This window comes from Agelaius tricolor, unplaced genomic scaffold (genome assembly GCF_023055355.1).
Source record: "Agelaius tricolor isolate 1412-34295 unplaced genomic scaffold, bAgeTri1.0.p SCAF_3, whole genome shotgun sequence".
In the NCBI taxonomy this organism is placed as follows: Eukaryota; Metazoa; Chordata; class Aves; order Passeriformes; family Icteridae; genus Agelaius; species Agelaius tricolor.
Genome location: NW_027269263.1, coordinates 63,513,110 through 63,526,506, shown reverse-complemented (window position 1 = coordinate 63,526,506; position 13,397 = coordinate 63,513,110). Strand labels below are relative to the sequence as shown.

The 13,397-nt window shown below is 45.6% G+C and overlaps 1 protein-coding gene across 4 annotated transcripts in view; it reads left to right on the top strand.

Annotated features, from left to right (window-relative positions):
- CAMK1D (calcium/calmodulin dependent protein kinase ID) overlaps nt 1-13,397 on the top strand; it is a 220,500-nt gene that overhangs the window by 188,729 nt on the left and 18,374 nt on the right. For all 4 annotated transcript variants that reach the window (XM_071424095.1, XM_071424098.1, XM_071424096.1 and 1 more), the window contains exons 7-8: nt 8,294-8,406; nt 10,134-10,212. In XM_071424095.1, the coding sequence (XP_071280196.1) occupies nt 8,294-8,406; nt 10,134-10,212 (192 nt within the window). The remainder of the gene's footprint in view (nt 1-8,293; nt 8,407-10,133; nt 10,213-13,397) is intronic.

The following is a 13,397-nucleotide window of genomic DNA, read 5'->3' as shown; positions in this document are numbered from 1 at the left end:
AAAAGTGTTACCATCACAGAAGATGGAGGACAAGAAGCAGAAGGACAGGACATGCCCAGATTCCTCCATCTTGCCTCTTGAACCCCCATTCCAAAACCCCAAAATTCTACTTTTTCACCCTGTGACAAATTAACTGTCATTCTACTCAAACTCTTGTGGCTTGTAACTCTTTACACAAAGTTGGCAATTTTTTCCATGGACTAAAATCGAAGGCACAGGTGTCTTTGACTCCATGCCAAGGTCTCTGAGCCCCCTGCCAGGGTCTCGAATTACCCAGGGCAGCCAGAGGAACGTCCTGGGTCCTGACAACCTCCCAGATGCATAAAGGCTGAAATTTGAGCAAAAGTGGTAGGAAATGGACTAGTACCCTTCAGCTGTCAAAATCCTTGGTCCCACCAGGACTACACTGTGTGCAGTAATGTGGGCTCGTCCAGGTTGTGACATTATTGAAGTTATTGTTGTCCCCTGCTCAGATTGGCTTTGAGAAGAAACTAATCTGGCTGTGTCCACTGAGCTGCTACAGAAACAAATGTCTTTTCCTGACAGCATTACCACTGCTTTATTTTTTTTCTTTTCCCTTTTACACAACTGTCACCACTGTTATACAAGACTGAAGGAAAAAGCAGCTCCAATAAGGCACAGCATTAAAGCATTCCTACTTTGTTCCCTTCTTCCTTATGCGGACATTTCATGGCTTGTCAACATGAATAACTTTTTGATACCGCTGTAGAACTATTTTTGCCAGGACATACCTCATTGCTGTGCTATCTACTCTGTACAATGTTCATTCTTTACATTTGCATTACATTTGCATAATGTATATGCTCCCCAAAACAAGGAGGCTTTATATTAAATAGAATAGGAAGGCAGCTTGGTTTATTGCACATGTGTTTATTTAAACCAAAATCCTGTCTGAAAACTTTAGTTTTATGACTGTCTATTTGGAAAACTTGTTGAGTACAAAACTTACATGGGAATGGATTTCTCTTGGAGCAGGCATCAATAGCAGGATGCAAAAAGCTTTTGCTAAACAAAGCAAAAATCAACAGTGTTGATTCTGACTTTGGTTCAAAGCCCACTGGGACCTACTACAGCAGTGAGGAAGAGCACAGACATGCCAAAATACCTTGAAGGCTGCTTCACAAACCATTCCTTAGTGCTCTTTTAGATGAGGATGGTGTGTGCTGACTCAAAGTTTCCTTTTTTCATAAGCAAACCTGATCATGGAAGTCCTAAGGGTTGGGATTTTTGACATTGTCAGTCCTTGCCAGCCATGGCAGGACATGGTTGGAGCCTTTTCTGATGCTCTTTTAGGACTTAACAGAGTACCAGTTTCAGAGAGTGGGAAAAGGAGGATGCAGGTGGGAGATAGCACTACTCTGCCTCACATCCAGGCTCAGCTGCTGTCTGGGTTCAGTTTATTCAGTTTATATCCACCATGAAAATATGTGTCCATCTGCAGCCCAGGGCAGGGCTGGGAGCTGTTGCATGTGGCTGCCTGGAGATAAACCTGTCTCTGCTTCCCTCCAGGTTGTCAGTCCCATGTGCCCATGGCTCATGCACCAAAGGCAGAGCTCTTTGCTCTTATTTCACTTTTTGCTGGGCAAGAGGGGTGAGGCAGTGCTAGGCAATGTGTCCTCCACACCCACTTTCTGAGCACTGCTTCAACAGGTGGAAGATTTTAATCTCCTCCATAATCTTTCCCCCCTCCTAAGCAAGGCTGCTCTTTCTGCAAGGTTCAGCTCTGTTTCCTGCTCTGTTTTCCAAATCAGCATGTGCTCAGCTTGTTGGGCAAATTTAAATTCCCTATTCACTACACAGGGAATTCCCAGCCCAGAAGGCTTAAATCATCTCAGTAAGAATGAGCCTCTATGAATTCCTGTTTGTAGCACAAGGAAGCCTTTTCAGGGTTTCTGTGCTTCAGGTAATAAGGTCTTGATTTGTATTTTGTACAGCCCAAATAAGTGGCAATAACACATTGCTGCAGAAGGAGCCTGTTAATGTCTTTGCCAGATTGTTACAGCTTGGGTGGGATTGGGTCTGAGACCAAACCAGCTCTTTCAATGAGTAAGCCACATCCTCCAGCTCCTGTAGCAGTCAGCAGCACTCCTGGGCTCCCTTTGGTGAGCCCCCCACAGCATCAGGGGCTCTGTGCACTCGGGTCACTGGGCACCCCAGCCCAGCCTGAGTGGATGCAAGAGGCCATTTCACCAGGGTGGGCTGTTCAGTTGCCTAAACTTGCACAGTTAGTGCCATGCTGGGGGATCCAGGGCAGCCACATGGGTTTGGAAAATGTAACACAATGCAGAGCCCTTCTATCTGGAGAGGCAGATGGATCCAAGCTGGGTCATGGGCCATGTCAAACAGCCCCAGATGCTCATGCTGAGGTGACTGGATCACACCCTGCTCCCATAGTGTGAGTTCATCTGCTTTGTGGCACATTTACATCACTCTCCAGCCTCCCTTGACTCCATCTCTGCTGAGTGCAGTGTGATCTGAGAAACCCAGCCCACACCTCACGTGTCCTAGCCTTGGTCTGGATCTCATCCTTGCTTCCAGGAATAGCCAGAAGCTGCAGATGTGGTGTCTTAAGAAAGTGAATGTCTGGAATACAGTAGAAGGAGAGGGGAGAGGAGGGTCCTTCCCTAAGCTGGAGGGAATTATCCCTGGTGGGGTGTCTGGTACAGCCAGTGATGGGCACGAGTGTAACAGGCAGGTTTGTGGCCTCAGCAGAGGCTCCCAGAGTGACATGACACTGAGATGCCTCAAGGACCAGCAGCACAAGGACCTGGTGAAATGCTGGGAGTTAAACCTGCCCTGAGCAGGAGCTATCAGCTCCAAAGTGTGGCTGCACCCATTCAGATATGCCATATTCCAGCTCCACAATCAGCACAGCTGGAGCCACTTGCACGTGCCTAAACCAGCTGGAGATGCATTTTTACATATGGCAATCCAAGCACAACGTCCCGCTTCATGTCCTCACCTCTCCCACAGATCCTCACTGCCACTCTGGACAGACTGTTGTCATTTAAGAAGATGGAAACTCAAAGGAAACCAGCGCAGAATCAGGCATAAATTAAAGATGCTTTGAGCTAATATTACTACAAGTGGTTTGAGTGCCTCCAGACCCGAGCTCAGTCTCACTTGAGAGCCCTCAGTTCATGACACTGGAAGAACAAACTGTTTCTGAGGCACTGATGCTGTAGAGAAATATTTGTTTCCGTGATCTGCAAGGATGTCTTGGGACAGAATAATTCTGTTTCAGTGCCAGTCTCCAGTGCTTCTCCTTAATGACAGCCAGATTGCACAGGCTGCACCAGTGGAGTTTTTATCAAAACCTGTTTTGCATGAGAAGTCATTATTCACAAAAACTAATTTTAGAGCCTGAAATTTCCTGTTACTCCAGTTGCAGTATTTCTCAATTTGAAACAGCCTCACTGTTGAGCTCGGCCTTCCACTTATCTCAAGATAGTTTTGATCATGTGTCCAGCTTTAAAATATAAAGCATAAGAAGAGCAAGAGACTTCACTGGATTCCCAGCAGCTGGATTTGGGGCCTTTCTGGGTCAGATAAGGGATTACAAAAGCTTGGGGAAAATACTGATCATATGCATACCTTATACAGAGAAGATTAGGTTCATTTATGCAAAAAATAGAAAATCATGTTTTGAAGCTGGAAAAGAATGCTCTGCCTCAGCCCCTGGTTATTCATAGTCTTCTGCAACAGGTCAAACACATTTTACCTTGAATTTTCTTCTGTTTCCATGCACTGTTTGGACAGAGAGTTACTGGTTTGTTATTCTTTGTAAACAATTACCTATCTGGAGATAAATCTTGGATCAAACTTTCACACTTTGCTGCTGAGCTGCTTTTGATTCTCAAGTAGATGTGCATGAATCATCAGTGCTGTTTGTATGGAAGGATTAACCAGGGACAAGGTATATTGTGCCAAAAGAAGTTTCCACCATCACCTAGGAGTCATCCATTGGGAAAAGGTGGTCAGTCATCTTTCCTGCTTTGCATCACACACAAACCTAAGCAAAAAAGTGAGGAATAACTTACTTGCTCAGCACTGGAAGGAGAAACAGAGTGGCAGAGGACACAGGCATTTTGGGTTGCTCAAGAAAAGAGCTAACATTGGGAAAACAGCCCCAAATAATCATTCCTCATTGTTTGCTTCTTAATTTGTGTGTGATCCCCTCTGCTGAGATGTCCTTGTCCACAGCTTTGTGAGGGCACCAGTGTCAGCCAATATGAGGGACTGTTCCCAAAATATACAGAAGAAATACATGTGTTTATCCCTATAAATAGCACTTGGATGACTTCCCACACCATTCATCTCAGGTCTTTGAGCAGCTACTGAATTCTTTGTTCTAATCTAACTGGAAAATTGTCTGTAAAACTAACCCTGGGGCCTCTTGTGTTACAGACTGGACACTGACCATGTGAATGAGTTCTTTAGCCTTTAGTATCACCCCCAATATGAAATGGGATCTGCAGGGTTTTGCTTTCTCTGCCTGCTGAAGACAAGATGTTCCTGCTATTCCTCTTGTGCTCTCAGGATCACTTTTAGAAATTACTTCTGGCAATATCTTTCTCTTGTACATCCACCTGTGTTCTTCTTATCTGCATCCCATTATTTTTAAGGCAAGACTGGGAATAGGAGTTTAGGGAAAAATCTGTTGCTTATGTGATAAGGTTGCTAAATAAGTCTGAAAACCTTTTATTTGGTGAAACTGCAAGAAAATGATGACAACTAATAGCTGCCTGAAACTCCCCCAGGATAATGCTGGGAGTTTTTCACATTGAAGACAGAGGGGTTATTTTTGCATTTCTGCATATCTGAAGAAAAGCAGCAGAACCTCTGATAGTGAGGTCATTTTATTCACACAGAAATGTCCCAGCAGATGGAAATGAAGTTGGTGGGATTTTGATTCTGTAAGAATCAACCAAAAAACTCATTATGGACTTTGGAAAGTGGCCCAGTTGCTGGAAGTCCAGCAAGATTTCCTCCAGCCATAAACTGCCAGATAGGCTGATTTGCTGGGGCTTTCCCATCCCTTCTGCAAAGCCAATAATGTTAAACCTTAAGTGACTTCCATGTCTTCCTAAGCTCTGTTTTTAAGGGAAAGGACAGCAAGGCTGTACATAAAATATTTGTATTTTGGCTCTCAACCCATCAGGGTGTCCCAGTGTTCCCCTCCCACATTCCACCTCCTGTGGCCCACAGGGCTTGCTCCCTTCTCACCTGCTTTCTGGTGTAGGTCCTCACTGATTTTCCTCCCAGAGGAACATCCTTGCATCCCCTGTGCAGGAGGCTCATCCCATCCTTGGCCAAGCCAGGATCAGCCCCTGGCTCACTCAGCTCTCAGGTGAGGGCTGATCTGGGGGGATCTCCCCGCCCATGACCTGTAGTAGCAATGAATCCTTCTCAGCCTCTTCCTAGCAAGGGCAAAGCTGTGCCAAAAGAGGCTCTTTTCTGCCCTGTGCCCAGCTCCTGGCAGTCCTGGTGCCCTCCTGCATGACCCTTTCTCTCCTTGTGCATCGACAGGGGCTGCAGTGACTTCCTGGACACAGAGGCTGATTCCCCAGCCCTGGACATACTCCAGCCATGCAAGAAGATTTTCATTTCCTCCATAATCTGAAAGGCTCTGGAAGGGCTGGGGTTCTTGCTGGGACTCATATCTCTGTGCTCCCCCTTTGTAGGATTGTTGCCCTCCAGCTCTGTGCTGCTTAGCAGTTCACTCCTGCCTTTTGCTGCCACAAGTGTGCATAAATCACAGCAGTCCTAACTTGTGCTCTTGTACCTCTGCCAAGGTAATTAGTACAGTGCACATTTGAGGAGAGTTATTTCTCTCTCCAGAGAGCAGCCTGCCAGTGCCTCAGCATGCACAGCACTGTCTGCTTGCCTTCAAATGCTTTATCAGAGCACTTTGGGCTTGTCTGAGGAAAACGCTGAGGAAGGCAAGAAATTAATGAAGGGCTGTCAGGCTCCTTAAATGCAGCCCCCTGAGTCTCACAGGGAGGAGGGGACAGAGCAATGGCTTCAAGGGGCTCTTTTTTCTTCTTTCTTTTTTCCATTTTCTTTTTTCCTTTTTTCTTTTTTCTTTTTTTCTTTTTTCTTTTTTCCTTTTTTTTATTTTTCTTTTTTTTCTCTTTTCTTTTTTTTTTTTTCTTTTTTTTCTTTTTCTCCAACCTGGGTATCTCTACCCCAGTGCTCATCCTGCCAGTTGCAGCACTGGTGTTGTCAGCTCCATCATCTCTCCTCAGTAAAGCACCCAAAATCTTGAGGGTTGTGACAAAAGAGGAGGAAGGAGAAAATCAGTTCATGTGCATCCCACCCCAAGACTGTGGGATGTGAGCACTGATAATTATTACACTAAAACAAGTAATTTATAAGCTCTCCACAGATACCAGTAGAGCTGGACACTGATTGTGGATCGAGTCTCTTCATTAAGCCCCCAGATGTTTTTCCTCAGCTGTCTGTGTACATAGTGGCATTTTGGCATTTGCTAAATTTAGTGTTTTTAGGGACCCTTCTCATACAGCACCTGCACCACGGGGTTTCCAGCAGGAGCACCCAGCCCCAGGCACCAGCAGGTGCCCATTAAGTAGGTGCAGAGCCCTGCTCTGGACATAGACACTTGTCTGGCAGGAGGTGATCTTCCTGCTTTGATAATGGCACAGATGAGGACTGGCTCATCTCTCTGAGATAAAGAGAGAGATTTCTGGTCCAGCTGAGCCACAGTGGGTTCATCATCATGCTGCAAATGTCAGTGGAGTTCTCCCGGGTCAGCGTGGCTGTGACGCAGATCAACATCTCAGTATTTAAATTATTTATCAAGCACACTGGCTCCTCAGAGCTAACAAAACATTGCTCCTTTCACCCTCAAGTGTTGAGTTGGTTCAAATAACCTCCAGGGCAGCCGGCTGCCTTTGGGTTATAAATAACTCAAGTATTTATTTCTTGCAGTTTCCCCCCCTTGCTCTGCTGCTGTTTCTGAGCTAGATCTACAGTCTGTTTGTAAGGCTCTCTCCAACTAAATGCTTTATTGAGGTTGATTGACTCAGAGTTTAAAAAAAAACTGTAGGAAAAATATCATTTCAATAGCAGCAAAGTATGTGGAAGAATGATTTAGACCACAGACCAGTGATAAGAGGAAAAAAATGTATCATCTCTACAGAGAGGCAGGAAGGGCTGTTTAACTGTGAGCAGGATGGGTTTGCTAAAACCTTGGGCCAGCCTCAGAGGTAAATCTGGCACTTTGCAACATTGGTGTTCAAACTTGAAGAAGGGCTGTCTCTGCTGGCATGTCTGTGCAGAGTGGGACAGAATCCTGCCTGCAGCACCAGCTGGGTGTAGGGATCTCTGACACACGAGTTTCATCTCTGCACTTGCTTCATGCAGTGCTAGATGGGCTTCTCCCACATCCAGCCCTGCCTCAGCATTGTGGCTGTCCTGCTCTGCAGCACTGGGAGGGTGCACCCTGAATGGATTAGCTCAGCCTAGGCAATAATGTTCAATGTCCTGCTTGGTTTTCTTTTTCTTTTTTTTTCCTTGTTTTGTTTGGGCTAGGTTTTCTGAGAAGTCTGACTATAAACACTGAGAACCAGGACAGGACTGTTGTCAGCCTCAGGCAAGGCAGGCAGTTGGATGTGGTCAGCAAAATCACTTTCAGGAGTGAGAGAGGGAGAGGCTGTCCCTGTGTCTGCAGCAGCAGCAGCAGGGCCATGTGCAGCCCTTGCAAGCCCTGTTGCAGAGGTGCATGGGCTCCTGTGCATCCTCCTCACTGTGCCTGGGGACACAGAGCCCAGCACATGCTGCAGGTGCATTGTGCCCTCTGCCTGAAAGCTCTGCAGGGCTCCTTGCCCTGCTCTGCACCAGCACTTGTGCATGTGCTGAGGGCTTGGAGGGACTGATGCTCTGTGGATGAAGGGTTTAGCTCATGAAATCTCCTCTTAGCACTTGTGCAGGAGAGGATGGCAGGGGTCATGTCTGTGTAATAAAACCATTCCTCTGGTTAAACACTCAAAAGCATGCAGAGAGAGGCCAGGATATCTGAGGGATCAACAGCACCAGGCTTCCAGGCAGAATTCTGCTTTGTCTGGGGCAGTGCCAGAAGTGGCTTTACATGTCCCTGAAGAAACTCCTCTCATGGTAGCATTTGCCTGCTTGAAAACTTACTTGGGCAAGCCTTAAGTGAGAGTTCCTCCTTCTTCTCCCTCCCTCCTTCTTCCCTTCTGGGCAGAGATGGCTCCAGTGGTCACCTCTCTCTTTTCCTGCTCTCCATCAGGCTCTGTGGATATCCCCCTTTCTATGATGAAAACGACTCCAAGCTCTTTGAGCAGATCCTTAAGGCAGAGTATGAGTTTGACTCTCCATACTGGGATGACATCTCAGAGTCTGGTAAGTAGCTACTGCTCTTTACATTTAAATGCAACAACAACCATGCCATGCATGCACCTGTGCCTACTGCATGCATCCCCCCTGGGCATGAAATGCACCCTCCATCATGTGCAGAGGTCCTTTTGACTGAACACCAGTGGGAATCTGCATTTCTTTTGGCTCAGATAGTCATGGGAGTTTGTTTCTGCAGCAAATTAGGTCTGTCAGTCACACAAAAAGCACTAAAACATGGCTCAAACAGCAGATAAAGATGGCAGAAGACTGTCCCAAGAAGAAAAAGCAGCTTAATTTTTTCATTGTGTCCTAATGAAAAGCAGATTGTTAATGTGCCATTAACAATAATGTGGCAAATGAGTTTGGCTCTGTTGCTGACACTTCACTGCAGCTCCAAAGCAAGTCCTCAGTCTGTGCAGCAAAAAACCAAGAAATTAATGGCTTGCAAAGAATGCAGGTGAGCAGATCCAGAAACTGGAAGGACTGTCCATGTGGGTGGATGTTCCCCATCCACTGCAGAGGACATTTAACCCTTAGTACCCACCTGCCCCTGCTCCAGCAGCCCTGCAGAGGGGCAGATACCCCAAATGTGTTACAGGCAGATGTTGCGAGGCCTTCTGGCTCCAGCATGGGTCTGTGTCCAGGGGTGACAGCAGGGGACATTCAGCCTTGCACCTGCATGTGTCCCTGACACACTGTTTAGTCTCCAAGAGGTCACCCAAGCTCAGTGTCCTTGCTCTGTTCAACCCAGGGAAACATCTGCTACCTCATGCAGAAGAAGAAATGAATTCAAGGAATATTCCATCATGTAAAAATATCCCTATAAATACAGTTTTCTGATTTATTAGTGCTACTGATTGAGGCAAGGGAGATAAAAATTGAGTGTTTTTATTATAAAGATGATTATATATTCTCTTATCTCCACACAGAGAGCAACATTTTATGCTGCTTACATCTGCAGTCCAGATATCATTATGATGGATTGCTCAGAAGTATATGTGATGAGAAGTTTTTTTAAACTAATAAGGATTTTCAGAGAAAATATGAAGGTCTGCTGGCAGACCCTTCTGTCTCATGGGGGAAAGTCCATCACCTAAATCAGCACAAAGATTTTCCTGCCATATTTGGCTTTGCTGTGGCTCCTTCAGCTGCCCTGTCCTGAAGCTGCTGGACGCACGCCACGCTGCAGCCTCCGTTCCTTCCATTGTGGTGTCGATGAAAAACACCCTGCCTCCTGCTCCAGGGAGTCCATGTGCCTTGCTGAATTCCTCCTGAATGGGCAACATGTCCTCACAGCTGCCCATGTGCTTGGGATGAGCAGTGTGAAGCTCCTCTTGCTGTGGCATCTGACCTCCTCCCTCTCCCCTGGGCTGACCAGCACGTCCAGTGCATGTGGCCACATTCAGACCGCTAAGATGATGCAGCATGTGGCTGACCAGACACCCAGAGTTGTACTCTGCTGACTCTGAATTATCCATCCCACTCCTAAATGTACCTGCAGGAGTAGATGCCTTCAGCCTTTATCTGGTACCCTGAATAGCTTGGGTTTGGTCCTAAGTCACCTCGGTTCTATCTACACTAATAAATGACAAATGACCCAGGGCTGTTTTCTTGTGCTGTGGCCAGATGGCTCTTGGTAGCCTGATCAGTGCTGTTGAATGTGGCAGCAGAGCTGGGCATCAACTCTATTGCTTTCAATGATTTTCTCTTTTTTTTTTTTTTTTTTTTTGCAGCTAAAGACTTCATTCGGAATTTGATGGAGAAGGACCCCAATAAAAGATACACCTGTGAGCAAGCAGCACGGCACCCTTGGTAAGCAGCACCCAGTGCTCTGAGAAACCCTCAGGACACAGAGCACCTTTTCACATTCCTGCATGGAAGTGGTTTTTCTGTCACACATTGTACTGACCTCTACTGCATAACTCTGAGCTTTTACTCTTACAAGCCCTGCCCTTGTCCTCCAGATTTTCCTGGAAAACTGTAATGGACTTTAATCTCATGCACCAACCTGTGTAGGATTAGTGAAATGCTGAATTATGTATGTTGACTGTAGTGCAGCAGTGGGATGTGCCAAAATGATTAAAGGGCTTTAAGTCAAATGATGCCTTTGCATATGAGTGACCTCATCAACATTTCCCAAGGTTTATGTAGCTGGAACAAGGGTGACTCATGTGCTTCTGACCAGCCCTGAGAGACTGAGAGCAGCATCCCACACTACCAGCTGCACCCACACATGGGCTCTGGATCTAACTCTTTTAGGGTAGGGAATATTATATAAGCAAGGTGAGGTATTATTTTTGTTGTTATAATAGCTGCAACAGAAAAGAGGTAATGGCATGACATTTGCACCCCAGGTGTGCATTACACTCTGGTTCTATACTGTCAGAATTGCCCCAAATGCCACTTCCTTTTGCATTGTCTGTGTGACAAAAAGGAAATTTGAGACACAAAATCCCAATTTTGTGAGATAAAAAAAAAAAATCCCAAACTGGTTCTAAATGATACTGACCTGAGCCTCGGGAAATTAAACAAGTCAGTATTAGGAATACAGAATAAACAATGAGAATGCAACTCCCAGCAGGGAGTGAGGTGACCATTTGTACAACTCAGAGACAGATTTTCCAAAGCCTTACATCCAAGATACACAAAATCTAAGCATCCAGCTTCTGGCCCTGCTACATGTGTGTTGGTGGCTGGAGTGCAACAAAGAAACGTGGCACTTGTAACACACACAGCTTCTGGGCCCTCTGAAAGGAACAAAATGATAAAAAGTGTTTTCATTCCTTTTTTGTGTGGTTTTGGTTTGTTTTTTTTTTCTTTTGCATGTCATGGCCAAGGGCCAATGGAAACTCACAGGCTGCTACATAATTCGTACTGTTTTCCACAGAATCCAATTTTCCATTTAAAAACAACCCCCCAAAAAAGGTTTTTTTTCCCCATTTCTGTGGCTGGGGGTCTTCTTCTGCCAGGCTGACTTTGCCATCCACTGGTTCCTTTTCAAGATTTCAAGTTCTGACACAGCACAGCTCAGGGTCAGCCTTTGAAATGTCAGACATGCAAGTGGCACTGCAGAAGGGAGGCTGAAAATATTCACCATGTTGGCACTGCACACCCTGAATCCACCTCCCTTTGACCCAGGGACAGTGCATGCCAGGGGATTACAGGACAAAAAGGAAAAGCATGGAGGTTTCCAAAGCTATGGATGGCTTCAGACCTGCCCCTGTCCTCCCCAGAGTGCTCATGAGCAGCACTCCATGCCTCACTCCTCCTTGCTCTGGAGAGCTCCCTGTAACATGGACACTGCAGCTATGGACCTCTCTGCAGAGCTGGGCAATGATTTTTTTATTTTTGGAGGCTTTGGATCCTGTAGTGACAAATGCCTTTTTGGATAATCAAGGCTGCTCACCCAGATGTTATTTTGGAGTTAGTGGTAGGATCTCCTTTTGCCAAAGCATTGCTCAAGGAGCATTTTCCACCCAGATTCCTCATGTCAGGAAATAGTGAGGGTTTTGCTGTTTCTTTTCTCATTCTAGCCATTACATCTGTGGCAGTGACATCCTTTCCTTCTCCTGGAAGGGAGGGAAGGATTTTTCAGTGCAGGAGGAGGAGAGTTCTGTGCTTTGTCTCAGTGGTCAGCTGTGTCCTTCTCTCAAGCTGGGCTTGTTTAAATTTCCAGCAGCTCCAGGCCTGAGTTCCTCTCTCTCATGGTTGCATTTGGTGTTGCAGCAGCTGGAGACAGGGGTGCACATGTGCAGCCAGCAGAGAGAGGCCACCACAGCTTTTGTGTCATCCCACAGCCCCTTTTCAGCTGAGCATGGGTTTCACATCCCCCCAGCTGCATCACCTTCCACAGTGATGCCAAGGGAGCATCTGCTCTGTGAGTTATCACAGGACAGAGGTACCTGAAGCTCTTGGCTTAGTGGGAAGGGATGATCAGAGCAGGCTGAAGTGGTCCCATAAATTATATGCTTTTGCAGAGTGTTTGCACTGCAAACAGCCCCTGATGGCTGCTCATAAAAGGTATTTGTTTCTTGTCTGCACAAGCAACATAACTGGAAAAGCATCTTTGAACCCTAGTGTTCTCATGAAGCAAAATCCAGATTCCACTGAGGCTAATGGGAGTTTTGCCAGACTTCAGTGAGATTTTGGGTTTGTCTCCTTGTTTCAGCAGCAGAACACAGGCCTCCCTGGGTCACTGTTGCTGTGCAAATGGCAGATAATTAATACATATATGGTGAGGTGGCTCCATGTGGTAACATTTTCCAGCTTTCCCTTTTTCTTCCTCCTGTGAAGTCTTCCTATGCAGTTTCAGATCATTGAGATTTTCACAGATTAGGAAGAGATCTATCAAATCATGAATAATTAACTCATATTTTATAATCTGATTGTGCTAAAAGTAGTTAACTGTGCATGACATGGCTACCTGGCCATGAAATTTTGTTGTTTCAATATGCAGTATTTGTGAAGAACAAACTGATTCTAAAACACACCTTTTATTTGAATCCCTGTGTTTTCATTAAATTCCTTCCAAACAGGGCTTGCAGGAACTGGATCTTGCAAGATAATACATTTGTGCCTTTAAGGTTAATAATATCTTTGAATTTTGGGAAACTGCTCCAGAATAGACAGCTATTTGCATGACTAAATGTTTGCACAGGATCAGACCTTAAAAAAAGTCAATATTTCTTCCCAATGGCCCACTTTTCTGCAGTGTATCTGCTCACCACATGCCTGCATTTATGTGATGTCTGGCTATTTATAATCAAATGGCCTTGGTAGGGGGATGGTGTGTTAAACTCAGAGCTGGCAGAAAAGGAGGCTAATGATTGCAGTGAAGTATGACAGCAGAACCAGTACAATATGTGAGACTTGTTGGGATAATGAGTCCACCCCTGCTTGTCCATTTATTCAGATTTCTCCAGTTTAATATACAGGTGACTTATGCTTTCCACTGGAAAAGTTATTTATTTTATAATGTATCTTTCAGTGAGGTTTGC